General features: G+C 39.0%; 1 protein-coding gene across 4 annotated transcripts; it reads left to right on the forward strand.

Annotated features, from left to right (window-relative positions):
* Positions 1-335: 335 nt before the first annotated feature.
* LOC121640132 (synaptopodin-2) lies at positions 336-18,504 on the forward strand. Of its 4 annotated transcripts, none has more exons than XM_041985793.1 (5): positions 336-533; positions 7,035-7,186; positions 8,632-9,320; positions 11,064-14,275; positions 17,834-18,504. In XM_041985793.1, the coding sequence occupies exons 1-5, from the start codon at positions 426-428 to the stop codon at positions 18,419-18,421; spliced, it is 4,749 nt and encodes a 1,582-aa protein (XP_041841727.1). In that variant the 5' UTR covers positions 336-425; the 3' UTR covers positions 18,422-18,504. The 4 variants fall into 4 exon arrangements, with proteins under 4 accessions (XP_041841727.1, XP_041841728.1, XP_041841726.1 ...); XM_041985794.1 differs by having other exon boundaries at positions 11,064-14,215; XM_041985792.1 differs by lacking the exon at positions 17,834-18,504 and having other exon boundaries at positions 11,064-16,208.
* The last annotated feature ends 725 nt before the right edge of the window (positions 18,505-19,229 follow it).

The following is a 19,229-nucleotide window of genomic DNA, read 5'->3' on the forward strand; positions in this document are numbered from 1 at the left end:
TGCTCCAGACCGAACTCAGTCTCAATATATTCATAATTCTAATGTTGCAAAAGTAATTATGTGACTTAGGGCTTATTAACTTCGTTATCCTTATCCATCTTTATCCAGGCCGTATGTTGGCTTTGGAAGATTTTATACATCTGGCCCTGCGCCATTTATACAGGATAACTGAAAGATGCTGTGTACTGGTGCTTTCTCATTAGGCTTCCGGAGCGTCAAACCACCAGTTGCATGCACCGCCTGCAGGCGGGTCCGCGCGCCGTGACGTTTCTGTAAACGGGCTGGACTTAGGGAGAGCTCAGATGATGGGGATTACAGTGCTGCAAAGGTTTTCTTTTCTTCTTCTTCTTTTTCTTCTTCCAAAGTGCTGCTGGTCTGTCTGACAGCTCGATGAGCGCACTGTGGAAGTTTGGCTGACGAGCAGCATGGGCACCGGGGATTACATCTGCGTCACCCTTCGAGGTGGTGCACCCTGGGGATTCTCCTTAGAAGAAGAACGGGGGGAAACATACACACCTTTTCTCGTTTCCCAGGTATTTATATGTGTGTCTATCTATCTATCTATCTATCTATCTATCTATCTATCTATCTATCTATCTATCTATCTATCTATCTATCTATCTATCTATCTATCTATCTATCTATCTATTCAGTCAGTATTCAGATGTTGATGAGTTTGAAAATCTTGAACTACTGCTGATCCAAAGTTTTACAAAATGGTATTTAGACCGCATGCTCCTAAAAATTCTCTACCATTATTGTCAGTTAGAATCCAAGTTGTGTTGATATATTCACAAGTGAAGAAATAACATTTTATAAGAATTTCAAGTCTGTGATAAAAGATAATTTATCTGGAGCGGTGCTTGTGGCTGCATTTTTGTGTGCCTTGGCCATGTTTTGGTGAGAGATTCCTCAGCACCCTTATATGGTCAAGGAGAGTGCGAAGCTCAGGGCAGTGTGATCTGTCATTGATTTCAGGAGCTTCAGCATGAAAGGAAAGTATTATCTAGAATATTTCTTAACCTGACGAGGGAGAAAAGTATATGTGCCATATGCGCAAACAAAAAGTCATCCAGGTACAGCTGAAACTGACAGAGGGCTGTGCAGATATCACTTAAAGGACCATTCAAATGACTGATAGGAAAGAGGCAAATGTTAAAGTTTCCAATACATAACATTTGTTGAGCATGATAGAGGTTATAAACCTAACAGGATGAGGATTTAATCTGACCTTCTGCTGGTGAAGTCACTTTGTGCAATAATGGTGTTATCTATAAATTATTTAGCATATCTCTAATGTTGCTCAATATTTGCATGTCAGTTTTTACTTTATATCAATCCATCACACCACGTCCTGCAAGACAAAAAAGTGCCTTAGTAGTTTATTTTCATAAACTTTTTTAATTCATTGAGTCATGCACAACAGCTGATCATTTTTGCAGGTTTTATTGTAGGCTGAATCAACATTAAAAAGTCAAAAAAGTAGAAATATGGAAAGAGCTCATTCAAGTCTACACTGTGCTGTGATGTGTTTGTCTATAAAGCAATAAAACCAGGTGCTTTACCTTTGAGCTGCTGCTGACGTTCTATATATGGTATTGTAGTGCATGCTCACTGTACTCAAGCTGCATAGCTCCGTCACCAACTTGTCTTCCAAATAGTGAACATGTAAATGTTTTTCTTAAACTGCATTCCTACAGCATCAAAGTTCCACCAGAAAAAAACCTTCCCAAGCATCAATAGATCATTTCAGTGCTCAACTTCTTTCCCACAGCTGCATTTCCAACTATTAGAAAGGCAATCTGGGACTTTTATTCTGATCTATATTTGATTATATTTTGACATTTCTCATCGTAAAACATTTACTTTTGCTTTGATTGAGGAGTCTGAACCAATATGTTCACATCAGTGTGTTAATAAAAACACTAAATTTAAAATATTCTATATGATGTTAACTTCAAGTACATAAAGGCAAAGTCCCCCTTAAAAAAGGCTAAATTCAAAAACCAGTCCAAAGTTTTACACAAGCTAATTCCTGTACAGTCAATTCTTTCAAAATGCCTGCTAAAAATAACAACTAGGCCCCCTATTTCTACTGCTTGTTGAGATTTTAATTGCCTTGTGAAACTTACCAACTAATTTTAGACCTAAATAAAGTTTAACATATTCCAGCCTCCAAAGTATTTTCATGTGTTATAGAAGAGTCCTGCAAATACACAGTTTTTAAGTGCAGGCTTATTAAAATAAGGTAGCCACATAGATGCATTTACCTATTTCTGGGGGTTCGAGCTTCCTCATCTGGAAGGCATAACTCTTAACATTCCTACAAACTCTTCTTGTGGAGAGGACAAAGGGGCCAGATCTGATAGCGAAAAAACAAATGTACCAACGTCTCCAGAAAAACTCTTTGGTAACTGGCTGTCCTTTGATAAATTATGTTTCTTTAAAGCTTCAGTTCATTGTTGTGGAAACTGTGTTTTAATTTCTGTGAGAAAGTGATTGTTTAGTGTATGGAAAGCAGTACAGTATGAGGACATGGGGTATCCACACTTAAAAGGTTCTGTCCATATAAGGGAGGTTTATTTTTCTTCTTATTTGGAGGCCTGGTCTGAGTATGAAGCTGAGGTCACTGTAGTTTTTAAAGCTACAGAAACTCCACAAATGCTCAATTTAACTGCTTTCCTAAAGGATTCTTTTACCGTATGATTTGTAGGAATGGTGGTGATGTTTCAGCAAACATGAGGAGTATTAATAGTTACCAGATATTCTAAAGAATACATTTATTACACCTACCAACCTAACCAAGAGATATTTTGGCCTAATTACCAAGGTATTCTGTCTTGGTATGTGAAATGTCATCATCCATCAGATCAGATATGGAGCACTGAATGACAAAGTAGTTTTTTAACTTTAGTGCAAGCCTGCAAAGTTTCCATGTGTGGAGACTTTTCATGAGTATATAGTATAAAAAGTAATAGCCATTCCACTTTATCATGGTAATAGATGGATGAATGGTCCCATTGCTAGGATCATTATACTGTTTGCACAGCAAAAGAAGCCTCTTGTTGCTGTTTTTTTCAGTCCTAATAGTGCACCATGAGAACTCTATTAAGCTGTCAAGCAATCAGCGAAATGCCATTGCTTCAGTCATTCAGCTGTTTTCCTGCAATGCTCAAAACTACACCCAGTACAGGATAGTTATGGCATTGCATGTTTTTGCAAATCATCTCGTTTTCTGAACAAAAAGACACCTCAGATTACAAATGTGCTTCTTTTTATGTTTTTCTGTTTCATCTGTTGCATCTAAATAAATTAAGGCCAATATCCCGGAGCTTTATTTGGATATTTTTTAGAGTTTCAAAGATCCTAGCTGTGTGAAATCCACTGCTCTGTTTCAAGATGATGATGATGGAAAAGGAGGATAATTTCAGGTGTTACAAGGATTGTAGCATCTTTATTTATTCTTTTAATGTTGAAAGGAGCATTTTAAGTACTGCGCATTGGTAATTTATGCTTATTATATTTCCATGCTAGCTTTAAAGTCAATTTTGGTTCTGGATTTTTATGTCATTAACATCCCTCACAAGCAGGCCAGACATGCATGCACAGAGATATATTATGTTATAAGGTTTACCTCAAGCTTTGGTATCCTTGGAAGCCTGCGTCAATATAGAGCTACTTTAATATAATAATTATCTTATACATAATTTAGAAATTAATGTAGATCTATCTAAATAAATATTATGTAGCAACTATATCCACATTTTATTTATATTTTTATTGAATCTGGTCATTTTATTGATTAAAAACTTCTAAATGACTATAACTTGTTTTGTTAATTGGTTTAAATATTGATTATCCAGCAGTTATTCTTTGAAGTAAACTAACTCATGGTTAAAAGATGAGCCTGTGCTGCTTCTTATGGATGTTTGAATTTTATTGTGTTAAATTACTTAACATGGAAAATCAAAATCAAAAGTCAAAGTCAGCATGCGTTTCCCTCTTAGCCATGGTGGAAATGAAAAGAATTAGAAAATAAAAAAAAATAGAGAAATAATAAAATTTAAAACACAATCTACAAAATGTACAATAATATGTAATAATATACAGACAACACAGTTGTTTGTAGAGGCCGATCTACAATTATGTATACAGTATATGTGTCTTATAATAGTTCTTTGTTTGCATTAAATCTGAGTTTGAGGTTTGAACCTCAGAGCGGGATTTATTATCGCAACCTAGAGACAGTTATGATCCAACATGTGACTTGAAATTAGAAACATAAAGTCTTAATGTGCTTCTTTAGTGCAGCAGCAAAACAACCTAAGTCATATTTTAAGTTTTTATAAGCAATAATGAACACTGAATTAACAGTGTGAGAAAAGTAGAGTTTGAGAAAAATGACAATTTGGCCAAAATGTGACAAAGGCAATTATACAAACATACTTTTCCAAACATGTGCATTTGGGTAAAAAGTTATTTAAATTTCAATATGAAAATATTAAGAGAGAAAAGTTATATCTCTTTTCAAAGTTTCTCAATAAAAGTCATTTTTACCTATATTTTTAAAGACATATCTTTTGCTTCACTGTGTGTATTGGTGCTTTACAGCCACGGATTAACAATGGCCGGTTATACTGTGATCATCTTAAACATAATATGAATTCATTCACTAGTTGCTCTACAACATAAATAATGAACAGTAAATTCTCAGGATACTTGAGCCCAATTTAAAGTAAGTAGTTTAAAAAGCACTAATTACTGACTAAGCATTAATACTGTAAAATTATGAATACATGGAAATATTAGATGTACATTGTTCACTATGGCTTATGTTGCCTGAAATGCAGATCTTTATGTTTTTATCAAAAATGTGAAAGACAGGAGTTGCTCTGAGTAAGTTGCCACATTATACAGGTTTTCTGCAATTCTCTGTTGTGTTAATCAAATCATTTGATAAATGAACTGCTTGAATATGGTATTAGTCTGGGACCATCATTTGTAATAGTTCGTTTATTATATTTTGAGAAAAAATGAAGCATTATCACTTGTTATTTTTGATAACATGTAAATATGTTATGCTCTACTCCACAAGTAGCGTGTTTCAAACAGGATCACGACAGTTAATTTTACCTCCTCTTAACATTTCCTGACTGTTTATATTTGAGTTTGGAGGAGACACAACGACAAAAGTTTCCCTCCTTTTTTGGTGAACAAATTGGTTGTTGTGACATTCCAGATAAATCCATCCTCCCTACAACGAGGTGCGAGTCCCGAAGGACAGGCACACTGACTTGCCTTTTAGGGCTTGTTTACACACTGTTAACTCTTAAAAACTGGACCAAGGATGGTGTAAGAGTTGCTCCATGTGAAAGATGCTGGCTCTGAAATGTAGCTTGTGAAATTCTTTGTGTATATTACAAAGTGGACTCATTTTATTACCTTGCATGTTGCCAATGTTGGACTGAGAGTCACTTGGGACACAGTGAAGTCAAGGAAAAGATTTGAAAAACATAAAAAAAAAAAACAATTGAAGATTTATTTTGTTTAAATGAAGGAGCAAATATTTTTAAATCTGTACTTTACAATTGATTTACAAAACAACTGTTTTGGGGGCTTCTGTCTTAGTATATTTGGACCACTTATTTAATATTGCAGTGAAACATGTACATGCAGCACCATCTAGTGGCAAAGTTTTGTTACTGCAAGTTCCAAGTACAAAATCTTAACTAAAGGATTGTGATAAAGCTTATATTCATTGTCGAGCTCTGTATCAGGATTACAGTACTATATGTGGCATTCTAGAGGTTTTATCTTTGACCTTTTACAGTAGAGAGTAGTATGATTTAGATTTTTGCATGGGACTTTGTTAAAATGAACAGGAAAATCAATAACCACAGTTATAATGTGTTCTTAACTCTTAGTTCTGAGCTGTTGTTGGATGATGCGTTCCTGAATCTCATTCAGTATATTTTCTCTGATACAGTAAGCTCAGGTGCTGTACATTCATTGATTTGCTTTAAACAGTCACATGTTTTGTGCCACTTATTTAGCTATGTTGATTCTGATGTCATAGATATTTCTCTGTATCTACATTAAAGGAGAGTTTCTGTCACTTGAGATACATGACTTCATTATGATGAAGGAATTGCGCTGGGGCGCTTTGTATGTTCATGTGGTTTTTTTTTTTTTTTATACAAATTATTTTAGGGCACTACTTCAAGTATCATGAAAACTAAAAAGCTTTAACATCTAACAATTTCCTATAATATAACCTTCCTTTTTGAGATATTTACTAGATATGTTAACATATGTCCTGGGGGCATATCCTCTAATTGTGTGGCAGTAAAATGATCATTTATCTCCATCGCCATATAGACTGGCCTTTTGTGCTGAATTTATGGAATATTTTCCTATATTAAATTTTCTTATTAATGAACCATTAGGCTGCAGGAACCAATTATAATAAAATGAAACCATCAGTCACTGTTTAATGGAGTAAAAAATTGACCTTTAAATAGATCTGCTTTGTTGTGGTCTATAGCTTTAATACAGAGCAGCACAGCTGAAGTGAAAGATGAAGTAGACACTTTTATTATTAAACTATATCTTACAGTGAAGTCTTTTTTACACTGTGGCTGGTTGAATTATACAAATGGTTGACTAACTATATGGACTTCATACTGTAGATTATGTGGCAAATTCTGTTCTTTTAATGTCTAAAATGTAAACCATTCAACGTGAATTCCTCTGCACACTGTTTGTTTTAATCACATTGTATTCATTTGCAGCCTGACTTATATTTGACTGTCTTTTTCTTACATGTGTTTATCTAGAACAAATATTTTCTTAACATATTCTCAAACAAATGCAGGTTTTTCTTCTATTTAATTTAAAATAATTCTCTCAAATACTATCGTACACTTTCTTAGCTGTTGCCATTATCAATTGCTCATGCTGCTTTTCTTTTGAGAGGGAGTTACATGTGGTGGCACAGATCCATGAGGCCTGGCTTTGTTTGTGTTCCTCCACAGGTAGAAGAAGGTGGTTGTGCCTTCCTGGCTGGAGTTCGGGATGGCGATGAGGTGGTGTCAATCAATGGGGAGCCATGTGCCAACCTTACTCTTTTACAAGCGTCTGCTCTCATTGACACATCTATTGAATGTCTCCAGTTACTTCTCAAAAGGTAGCTTGTTGTGCATGTAAAGCATCGACTTAGAGTTGTAGTAACAGCAAAATGTTGTGCTCATCAAAATGTTTGTTGTCAGACTCAGGATTTTATTAGTTTTAAAACACAATGCAGTATGAAATCGTGTTTGTCTACAAGGATAATTCACATGAGTCTGTAATATGACAGCTGTGCAGTGCAGTACTGTAGGTCCTTGGTGTTTACAATAGTGGTGCAAACTGATTGTTGCACCATTATATTAGCATTTAGATAGCATGGTGCTTTTTAGCCTGTGCTCTTTTGCACCATTCATGTGCATTCATGTATGTTATGTTTCAATGAGGAAATGTATGTCAGCCATGCTGACCTTCCAGCTCACTAAGCTGAGGTGTTTCAGATTTGTATGTCTCATTGAAGAGCAGCTGCTGAACCATAACTCAGTTTGCATGAATAATTTTTATTTATTTATTTTATTTACTGTAGACATTGTGTCGTGTTGCAGCAGGAGATGCATTAATGAAGGTTGCATTCTGCTTTTTGTTGTGCATTATGGTTCATTGTCATGGTTCACTGGGACACTAAGAAAATGAGTCAGCATTGGTGTTAATAAGCCCACATGTGCTTTTCTTGCTATGATAAAAACAATTTATCTGCTGTTAAAGGACAGTCTCACCAGGCTGTTGTCATGTTCCCATACAATGCAGCTCTTTTCTAAACTGACCTGTAATCAAATTGCACACAGTTGTTTTAAAAGCAAATGAATACTATGTCTTGAACCTACTTCTATTAGATACATATTATATACATTCAACTTTTTTTTTTTTTTTGTCAGAGTCTAGCAGAATTATACAGTACAGGTTTATTTGCTGTTTCTACTGGTGACCATCAAATCTTATGCATAGGTGCGAATGAACTACAAAACAAACAAAAATATGTGATTTTTTTCCATTTGAAGGTAATAAATTGTCTTTAAGTTAAACTGAACTAATAAAACGACTCCAGTGACTTAATGGTATTCAGTAATGCTGCTCCAGGCTCACCTTGAAAGTGTAAATCAAACCAAATGATGTTATATGTTGACAAGCCTCCACTTCAGTGCAGTGACCTTTTGATTTACTTGCTGTTGTCTTGATGGCATTGATATTTTATGCAGCACATTGATGGCTTTAGTCCAGTGTCCAGTGCAATTTGCAAAATATTACTGTTCATTAATGGTCAAATTAGATTTGTAAGGATATTCTTCTGTTTTTTTGTTGTTTTTTTGTAAATAGAGAAAAAATAAAAGAAGAAATCAGTGAAATAAAATGAGGCGGATTGAAGTTTCAAATGCTTAATTCTTCTTTAAGTGAGCATGTACAAAGAATGTCAGCAGTGCCTTGCAAATACAATGAAAAGTAGCTTTTGTTTTAGATCACTATCTTTGCTTTATCACTCATTGTTATTCTTCCCTATTTCTCTAAAAGATACCACTTCATCTCCCCTGAAGACTGTGAATCTGAAGACGCATGCTATGGTGAGATGGCCTCTTCAGGCAAGACTTTAGAGACCACCACCCTCCACATCTTCTCACCAAGGAACAGTTCCCAAACCCCAGGAGAGGTTTTCGTATCTGTATCCCCTGGTCGTCAGTTGGATTTCAAGGAAGATGATGAGGTGATACAGCAGTGCTTCTCCCCTGGGGACATGGTGGAGCTACAGGTATCTCTGTCTGAACAAACCTTGGATGACGTGGGTTGCACTTCTCTTGGGAGTGCTCATGGGATAGAAGGAGAACTCTCAAACAGAGAGGCTGTCCAAACAGTTCTTACCACTACCACATCCCAATGCATGCCATGCCCAGCCAGACAGCCACTCAGCCAGCATGGAATGGTGGTCAGCTCCTCCACGATGTTGGGCCAGGTGGAAGTCTTTTTGCAGCAGCCAGCAGCATCAGGGGCAGGGAGGGGCCTGAATGTGGGTGGCCCCAGGGTCAATGAAAGTGCTGGATCCCAAAGTGAAGAAGAGGAGGGAGGAGGGCACTGTGAGGGTGCTCCTGGGTCTTTTACCATCTCATTTAAAATTCCGTCAGAAGAGCCGACACCAGGAGAGGAGCAGGACTCTGATTCTGACGGGGATCAAGATAAACCCAACAGGCATCGAGCAAGACACGCTCGTAAGTAACTTTGGACCATTTCTTTTTCATCCTGGTGTGCGTTCTCTTTCTGTGTATGTGAGTGACACAGATGTTTAATGAGTAATCTGTAGCACTAAACTGCATTTGGCAACGTGTGCATTCCAAAGCCTGATGTACTGTATGTGTAACCCTCAAAATAGTATGCCTCTAACTGCAGTTGGAGGAGGGTGCTCATTCCTTTGAATGAAAGCAGATATGGCCAGGTGTAACCAGAATTATGACAGAACCAAAGTGTAAATGGGGCCCTCAACAAAGGCTAAATACTAACAACCAAAACAAACCATACTAAAAGATGTCCAACTGATATGTGAGAGGCTACTCACTCTTATAAAATATCTTAAACTATCTATTTAAAACAGTCGTTATGGTAAATATGGATACCAAAGTGTTCCTCTGAGCTGTGTAGAAGACATAAATATAACACCAGCACGCTGATGATGCCTGCAGAAGTGGTGCTTTGACAGACACCAGCATGTGCTTCCCTAGACTGTTACCTGATCCTTTCAAACTGGATGCTTTAAGTGAGCTGAAAAAGTGAGTCTGTTGCTCACTCCCGTTGTCTCCTCCACCTTCAGGTCACTCCTGCAGGAATAGAAAAAAGTAAGCCTGCTTGTTATTTTACCACAGCCTCGCATTATTGGATTGTTTAAGAGTGTGTTTGTCATGCAGTGTTTGTTGTTGACCCTAGTGTCAGCAAATGTAATAGACTGAATAAGAACAGTTTGTTTTTTGGGAAAAACTTGTCAACCAACTGATAAGGAGTTGTTAAGACCCTTTGATCCTAGTAAATTTCCTGCATGCTGGATATTTTTCCAACTTGTGTTCCTGGCTTGTTTAATGTACTGAATAACTGATTTAATGTAGTGCATTCTGTGTGAACAAATAAGTTTAATAAGATATGGGTCAGTGAAGTTTATCACTGCTTTATCAGATAACGATTAATGTGCTTTTAAATAAGCTCATTTGGAAAAATAGAACCATAAGTGCATGATGTATATGGTAAAAGTCATAGATGTATGTATGTGTGAGAATAAACATAATTATTTCTTAGGCAAAAAAAAAAAATCTATTTGTAGCTTAGTTAACGGTCGAGAAGTTCAAGAACAGTGCCTGATGTATTTATAGTTTATTGTCTGTGTTTGGGCTCTTTCTGTGGACACCTTCTGTGGCTGTATTTTTAAACCTTTTTTTTTATTAACTGAATGTCATTATTGGTGTAATGTTACAAGTTGAAATTAACTGCTTTGTGGCTTGCTCTTGTTTTTGGTACTTAATTTTATAATTTTTCACCTCGTAAAAGTCTATATGAGTGTTAAAATAATATAAGGTTTCAATAGTAAGTATACATTAATTTTCCAGCTTACATTTTGGGTGGCGTGTGAAAACAAAAGAAAACAAAACACTTAGAGTACTTTTAGGACTTTGATGAGCAATGCAGATGCAGTTTGCAAAAAAAAATGCTTTAAACGTTTCCTCAAGTCGTTGATCAAAGAGACAGGAAGAACAAAGAAAACCTTCACTAAGTTCTGGGATGCAGTACCCTCTTTTTTCTCATGTTATTATTAAAGCTAATATAATGTTTTGATGGTTTTAACTCAGCTTTTAAGTTATTCACATAGATGTAAAATTATGTATATTCGACAGAGGCAATTATACTCCATCAATGTTGTGTCCTTTTCTTAACCCATTGTAAATGCAGCACTCTCTTTCTTCTCTACACAGGGCTCAGGCGTAACGAGAGTTTATCTGAGAAACAGGTGAAGGAGGCCAAGTCCAAATGTAAACGTATTGCTCTCCTTCTTACGGCTGCACCACCAAACCCGAATAACAGAGGGGTGTTGATGTTCAAGAAGCATCGTCAGAGGGCCAAGAAGTACACGCTTGTGAGCTACGGCACAGGAGAAGACGAACCAGAGTATAGCAACAGCGAGGACGAGGATAACAAAGACAAGAAAAAAGAAACACAGGTTGGAGAATTTACCTTTGCGGCCTCTATCAATTCTGAATCAGACAAGCTTTTGCTCACTGATGATCCAAGTTCCAAAGGTGTGCTAACTTCTAACTTGGAGAAGGATCTCGTTGAAATTGAAAGGAACTTAAGCAACCAAGCAGAAATGGAGGGCAAGGGTGCCGCAATGTTTGCTCAGCGGCGTCAGAGGATGGATGAAATTTCTGCTGAACACGAGGAGCTGAGACGTCAAGGGCTGCCAGTAGAAGGAGTGAAGGCGACTGAAAAAAAGATTATGGAGCGCTCATACATGCAGTCCACAATGGAGGGCCATGCTTACATGGATGTAAATATGCACCAGCAAAACCAACAGCAATACCAACAATATCAAGAACAACAATACTATGGGCAGCAACAGAACTACCAACAACAACAACAATACCAACAATATCAGCAGCAGCAGTATGAGCAAAGCCATTTTCAACAACAGCAAATGTACCAGCAACAGCAGGAATATCATCAAGAGCAACAGCAAATGCAGCACTATTCAACAAATATCAATGGTATGGTCCAACATCAAGCCAATGAAATTCAGAGTTCATTTAGCAATCGTACTACAAAACCTTTCACAGCAGAAAACATAGTGGCAACCCCTTATTCTTCTGCACTGAGTGGGACCAATCAAGAAGCTGTGGGTCAAGGAGAGCAAATAGCTTCCCGCGATGAGCGCATTTCTACTCCTGCAATTAGGACGGGAATTTTACTGGATTCAAAGAAAAGAAATACTGGCAAACCCATGTTTACATTTAAAGAGGCCCCCAAAGTATCACCTAATCCAGCATTGCTTAACCTTCTCAACAGGAGTGATAAAAAGTTGGGTTTTGAATCAGGACCTGAGGAAGACTATTTGAGCCTTGGGGCTGAAGCTTGCAATTTCCTCCAGTCTCAGCGACTTAAACCTAAGATTCCTCCACCAGTTGCCCCTAAGCCTGTGATCAACCCCAACTCTCCTCCTTGGTCCCCGCAGATAGAAGCAGCCAACCAGGACATGCCTCAATGTGCCGAAAATAGTCTATCTACACCTGCTGTAGCCCCTGCTGCACAGACTGCCCCTGCTCCAGAACTAGAGCCAAGCCCTGCACCTGCCTCTGAGCCTTCTCCCCCTCCTGCTCCCCATGAGACTGCTGTGAACACCAACACAGCAGAACAGCATGCATGGACTCTCCAGGAGCCAGAATCTCGACAGCAGCCTCTGCAAGTGATATCTCAGGAGGCAAATGTTCAGCTGAACTCTTCTATGCAGCCTGAGTCTCCCCATGTGTCTACCTGGGGTGCAGCACAAACACAAGCACAACAACAGGTATCTTCCAGTTCTTGGCATCAAGCTCAATTGCAGCCCCAGCAACCTCTTCCAAGTCAGTCCCCCCCGCAGCCACCATGGGTTACACATCAGCCTAATCAGAACCAAGCACAGCTTCAACCCCTCACAAATAATTGGGCACCTCAAAGTCAGCCATCTTGGACTCAGGAGCAAGCACAAGGCCAAAGACATGGTCAGCCACCCTGGGCCCAACCTCAAGAACAGCCACAGGTTACATCACCGTGGGCCCAGCCTCAAGAGCAACCACAGTCTCAGCCACAGGTTCAGTCACCGTGGGCTCAGCCTCAAGAGCAACCACAGTCTCAGCCACAGGTTCAGCCACCGTGGGCTCAGCCTCAAGAGCAACCGCAGTCTCAGCCACAAGTTCAGCCACCGTTTGCCCAGCCACAAGAGCAACCGCAGTCTCAGCCACAAGTTCAGCCACCGTGGGCCCAGCCACAAGAGCAACCGCAATCTCAAACACAGGTTCAGTCACCGTGGGCCCATCCTCAAGAGCAGCCACAGGCTCAGACTCAGGTTCAGCCACCGTGGGTGCACTCGAACGAGCAGCAACACCTACAACAAATACAGCCCAGCTGGGGTCAATCCCAAGAACCAATGCAGCCACAATCACAGAACCAATGGACACAGCAATCACAAATGGATTCCCAACAGCAACCACCATGGGTGCAGCAACCTCAGAATAAATCCCAAGTGCAACCTCCTTGGATTCAACAGGGTCATCCAGAACCACAGCCACAACCACCATGGGTTCAGCAACCACAGCACCAGGCTGCGCAACAATCATGGTCACAGTCCCAAGCACCAGGTCAACCCCAACCACCTTGGCTCTCAACTCAGCCTCAGCAACAACCTATTGCAAATGCATGGGCCCCCCCACAAACTCAAGCCCAAGCTCAACCACCCTGGGTTCATGCTGCACAACCGCAACCACAAGTACAACCTCAAACTAATCTGAATCCTTGGGCACCAGTGCCTGTCCAGGCTCAGTCCCAGCCTTCATGGCCTCAGCCTCCTCAAGAGCCTAGTCAGCACCACATAAGCTCTTGGGCCCAGGAGCAAAATCAGGCCCAACCTCAGCCACCTTGGGCTCAGTCAGTTCCACCCCAGCCCTCACCACAGGCAAACTGGCAACAGCCCACTTCAAACACTCCACCACAAGCACAAATGAATACATGGGCTCCAGCTCAGGAGCAGCCCCAGACACCTGCCAATACTTGGACACCTCAATCACAGCAAACATCTGTGAATGTTTCCATGTCTACAGTCAACACCCGTCCATCTCCTAAACCTTGGCAACCACAACAAACTGCTTCACAAAACCAGATCCCTCCACCTCCACCACGGCGAATGCACTCTTTTACTGTTGATCAAAGAGCTTCTTCACCTATCAACCCAATGGCCACTGTCCTAAATCCTAAATCCTCTCCAGGTCCAGCTTATGAGATGCCAATAGTCAGAGGGAAAGGAGCCGACATGTTTGCCAAGAGGCAGTCTCGTATGGAGAAGTTTGTTGTGGACTCTGAGACAGTGGAGGCAAACAAGGCAAGCCGGTCAACATCGCCAGCTGCTTCCTTACCGACTGAATGGAAATATACTCCCAATGTACGTGCTCCACCTCCACGGGCATATAATCCTATTCAGTCTCCATCTTATCCCCCAGCAGCATCAAAGCAGCCCGTTCCAAGTAGTCCTTCAATCAAAGCAAAGAAAAAAGACCAAGAGAAACAGAAGCCAGCACCTAAACCTCTCAATGTTATAGATGTCATGAAACATCAACCCTATCAACTAGATTCCTCCCTCTTTATCTTTGGTCCAGGAGCAGAGGCTGTCAAGCCCCCTGCACCAAAGCCCAGCAGTTCACCACCTAATCCACCAACTAATAATCAACCAATTAGATATGAACAAATGGCCCCTGTCCAGCAAACAGGACCTTTTGGTCCCCCATATCCTCAGCAAGCCTATGGGATGCCTATGCAGCCTGTAATGCATGACAGCCACTATCAGCAAAGTCAAGCTAATGTTTATTCTTACCAGCAGCCTCCTGGTGGTCCATACCAGCAGGAATATAACCAACAGTATCATCAGCCTGCCCCACCAGCTTATCATCCCCAAGCCCCTCAGCCTTTAAACCCCCCCTACCAACAGGTAATGCAGGCTGCTTACCAGCCGGCCAATAGCCCTCCCTATCTGGCAACTCCCTCTGTACCTTTTGAGCCTCGGCCTACCAGTAGCTACATTGCTCCTAGTTTCCCTGTGGCTGCTAGACCTGAATCTACATCTGGTGGCAACTCTGTAGCTGCTCCAAAGCCAAAGTTTACAGCTAATAAGAGCTCAGCTCAGGTGTGGAAACCTGCTGCAGCTGAAAAAGAATGATTCTCATAGAATCATGGCAGGCTTCTTGCTTAATGAGATTAATGGGTTTGTGCTCTTGCAATACACTACCAAATGAAAAATTTTGGGCACATACTGTAAACTTGCCTTTGTAATGATAATCTTAACCCCACCCACTCTGATTATTAGAGTGTGTCATAGAGCAGAGCTTGAAATTTGACAAGGTTTGAGAACTAAATTGAAAGGCAGCACAAATAAAACAGGTCTAAGAGTTGGATATAAGTCAGATCCATAGTCTAAAGGACTACTGTTTTTGTATAACTAAATGTGAAAAACTTGTGATTTACATAGAAAATAATGCCAAATTTATGCAATCTTATGTAAAAGAAAAAGAGTGACAGTATAAGAATGTAGGGAAGCTTTATGGTCAATATGAAACAAAAGAAAAGTTTAGAGAAAAAGAGAAATCAGAGTGAACGGTTTTAGATGCTGAAAGATGCTGAAAGTTTATTTCTATTAACAAGGAAATGCTAAATGTTCCGAATTTTATTACAAACAAAAATAAAAATCAAAGTGAGAGAAGGGTGGGGTTTGTGGGGTGAAATGATACGGTTTGCAACGTCAGGGATGTTGAGTACAGACATTATGCAACAACTCTGGAGTTTCAAGCCATTTTTAGATTAAATTATTTTTGATTTTACTACTTTACATAATATAACACAGCTCTTCTTTGTTAACAAAGGCTTGCTTAAACATAAAATGTTTGATTATGAATTAGATTTTCTTTTCTGTGGTTTTCTCCAGTGTCTTTTCCATAGCACCAACCTAAGTGGGTTAGTTTTATTTTAGGCTTTTCCACCAGCTGTTGCATCATGTTAGATACTATATTTAAACTGCCTCATGAAAGGTCCAGTTCTGATGTCCACAGAGCAGGCTTGGATTACAACTTAAGCCAGTAAAAGTTACTCTCTTTCAGACCTTTGTAGTATTTTTTTTTTTTCATCTGTTTTGTTTTATATAAAAGTGCACATCATAAATGATACACAAAGAAGAATGTTTGAAAGAGTAAGCAGAGGTAATGTCACAAATGTATTTTTGGTACAGGACTGCTTTTTTCTTTCATGTTTTTTTCTTTTTCTTTTGTCTTGCTGTGTTTTTTTCTGTATGATTCACTGTAGTGCCATTAAACTGTCTTCTATCCTTGTTTGGTTTCCTTTGTTTTCTCCTTGGAGCACTTTTATGATTTTCTTCTATTTCTTATATCTTTTCTGTTCATCTTGAAAGAATTTCACTGCTTCTCAACCTGTACTATAAATACAGTTGTTAAACAAACAAAAAGCCTAATTCAGTTGTAATCAGTTTTAGCAAAATACCATTTAAACCCAAAATGAGTTTGGGAGTGTTAGCCAGAACTGTGCCATCATCCTTGTAACTTTTGTTCAGAGTTAAGCTAAATGCTTGTAAAGCACATTCCTGCAGAATAACTTCCTGATGATGCACTTCTGAAGGGCCTTTTTTAAATAGGGGACTTCACTGTGATCTCATTGGGTAATTCTGGAGGTTCAAGTGAGTTGGCCACTGATGAAATGTGTCTGCGTGTTGTGTCATGCCATCACAGCTGTGCGTAGCTGAGCACCCAAATTCAGCCAAGTCATAAAAAAACAGAATCCAAAAATACATTAAAAGTATCAACCTTACATGTCCCTGAAAGACAGTTTTACATTTTAGTGTGTTTTATTTAAATGCTAATGATAGCAACAGAAGGAAGATGAAACAAAACCATAAAAAACAAAAAATATATTTTAAACAGTAATTTAGTTTAGAACCACTCAAATCTTTTAACATAACACTCTATCATATCCTTGGTTGTGTCACTTTTAACAGGTTTAAACAGGGTAGATGTTTCACCGATAAGTAGCTCATTTAATTCTTAAAGGTACCTTAGTATACACTGGGTACCATTAAGAAAAATAAAGCCTTGGCCATGTAGTAAAATTTGTATGAATAGGATACCTTTGCAACATGCATAATATAGTCATATGCATCAGCTCGTAAGAAAACCTCTGCATTATCAGATATGTTAAAATCTGCCCAAAAGGAAATGTGCAAATTTATTGTAATATAGGCAATAATATGACCAGATTGTGTTCTTCATATATATTTTCAGAAATTCATACATTTATCTATATATGAGTTCACGTCATTCTATCTGTCCATGTATTTTTTGCCACCGCTTTCCTTGCTGACAGTATACATCTGTCACCAGAGGATGGCAGCACTGCCCTTTCTGCATGTCTGCTGTCCTCAAATGAATGCACTGTAATGTACATAAGACTATGAATGACACAGAGGGGTTTTCCCTTCCATATCATCTTTAGCTGTATGGATATATTAAGAGTAGACTTATTGAATATTAAGCAGTTGTTATTGCATTGTTTTGTCTGGCAAAGCAGATTCAATGAAAACTGGCTGAATCTGGGTGTTCTTGCATTCTTATGAGCTAGTGATTTTGAAAAAGAAGAGTGCAGTCTGCTTTATTTGGATAATTTTGAAAGTGGGTTAAAGAGGCTCACTATGTTATGATTACTACGTCTACAATAAATTTTATAAGTTTCCTAAGCTTAATTTGTTTTAAATATCTTAAAATTTCTATACATATTTATGCATAAAGATGGAAACAGCACACTTCTAATCATGAAATACAGCACTTAAAAGAAGTATGTTTGCAATGAGCTACTCAGTTTTCCTTATTTTCGAAGATGAATTGCAAGTCAGCCAAACAAAAATGAGCCTTTACTAAAATAAACATGTCTGGATCCTTTTTTACAGGCAGTTGGCAGGAGCTACTCCCTTTCCCCACCAGCCAGGGTACCATTCACAGGCCAGAAATCAGCTTCTGCTTCTTCCTCTCCCAAGCCTCCAACACAGGCCTCTGCAACTCCCCAAGCAAGACAGACATCCTGGCTGGAAAAAGGCTTCAAACCCATCACCCCCTGGGAGGCTGCCTCTCGGCATCCCTTGGGCCTGGTAGAAGAGGCCTTTGCTTTTCAGAACCTCCAGCAATCTCTTGCTTCAAATGTTCGCTTGGCAGCACAGCGTAAAATGCTGCCCGAGCTGCCAGAAGAGTGGAAGGCCAGGGTTTCCTACCAATCCCAGCAGAAAACAGGCAGCCATACTTGGAGCCAAAGTCAGAGCCGAGCTCCTCTTCCATCATTCGTGTCCCCAACAAGGAGCCCTGTTTCCATTCCAGTGAGAAGTCAACCGGGTTATAGGTCTCTGCCAAGGCAATGGCAGCCTCAGAAGTATGCAGCAGAGACAAACCCGAGGCCTTCAATGTCGTCTGAGTGTGACAAGCCCATGCAAAAGCAAACTTACAAGTCTGTGTACACCAGCAACACCTGGAGTTGGAAGCGGTAGGGCACAGCTCAGCCTGTGTGTTAAAAAATTAAATCTAATACTCCCACAATATGTTCATGTGTATTTAGAACATTTCCTTTCATTGATCAACAGCCAAAAACTAAAGAATGTAAAGAAAGCAAGCTAATATATGACTAGACACATGGAAAGGTGACTAAAGTTGTTCTGAAAATTCTGAAAACAGCATTGTACTATTTTGATGTCATAACTTTAGTACAAACAGTTTTAGATAAAGTTATTCACATTGCATGCAGTAGTCACGTAAGAACAGACGTTAACAACCTGAGCAATTATGTAAAAGCTTAAAATGATGTCAAAAACATTCAAGTAAATACTTTCTAGTTTGTGCTGAATACGTTTGGTGGGTCCGTGCTGTAGATTATCAGATGAGGAAATAAGTATGTTGTTTGGAATGGATGTGAGTATAAATGGAAAGCCATTGGGGATATCATCTTTATCCCATATTAGAAGTGTGTCTCTATTACTGACCTGTACAAGAAATCCTGAAAAGAAAGACAATGAAAAACTGTTTAAGGGTGTAATTCCTAAAATCAGCACATAGTTCTGTCTTTGTAAGTATGCAAATCTCTAAATTTGTTTATTCCGGCTTTAAAGAATGTTTTTTTTTCTAATATACATTTTTATTAATCACCCACCATTGTAAGAAGACATGGATGTGAAGTAGAGCATAAGTGTCATTAAGTAAAGTACAAGGTGAGATTGTTTTGTTGTTGCTTTAGAGCTTGTAGGTTTGCAGTTTATCCTGGTTTCATTTTTCTACAATAGATATTACGCATCTGGCATGCTG

This window comes from Melanotaenia boesemani, chromosome 5, assembly GCF_017639745.1.
Source record: "Melanotaenia boesemani isolate fMelBoe1 chromosome 5, fMelBoe1.pri, whole genome shotgun sequence".
Taxonomy (NCBI): Eukaryota; Metazoa; Chordata; class Actinopteri; order Atheriniformes; family Melanotaeniidae; genus Melanotaenia; species Melanotaenia boesemani.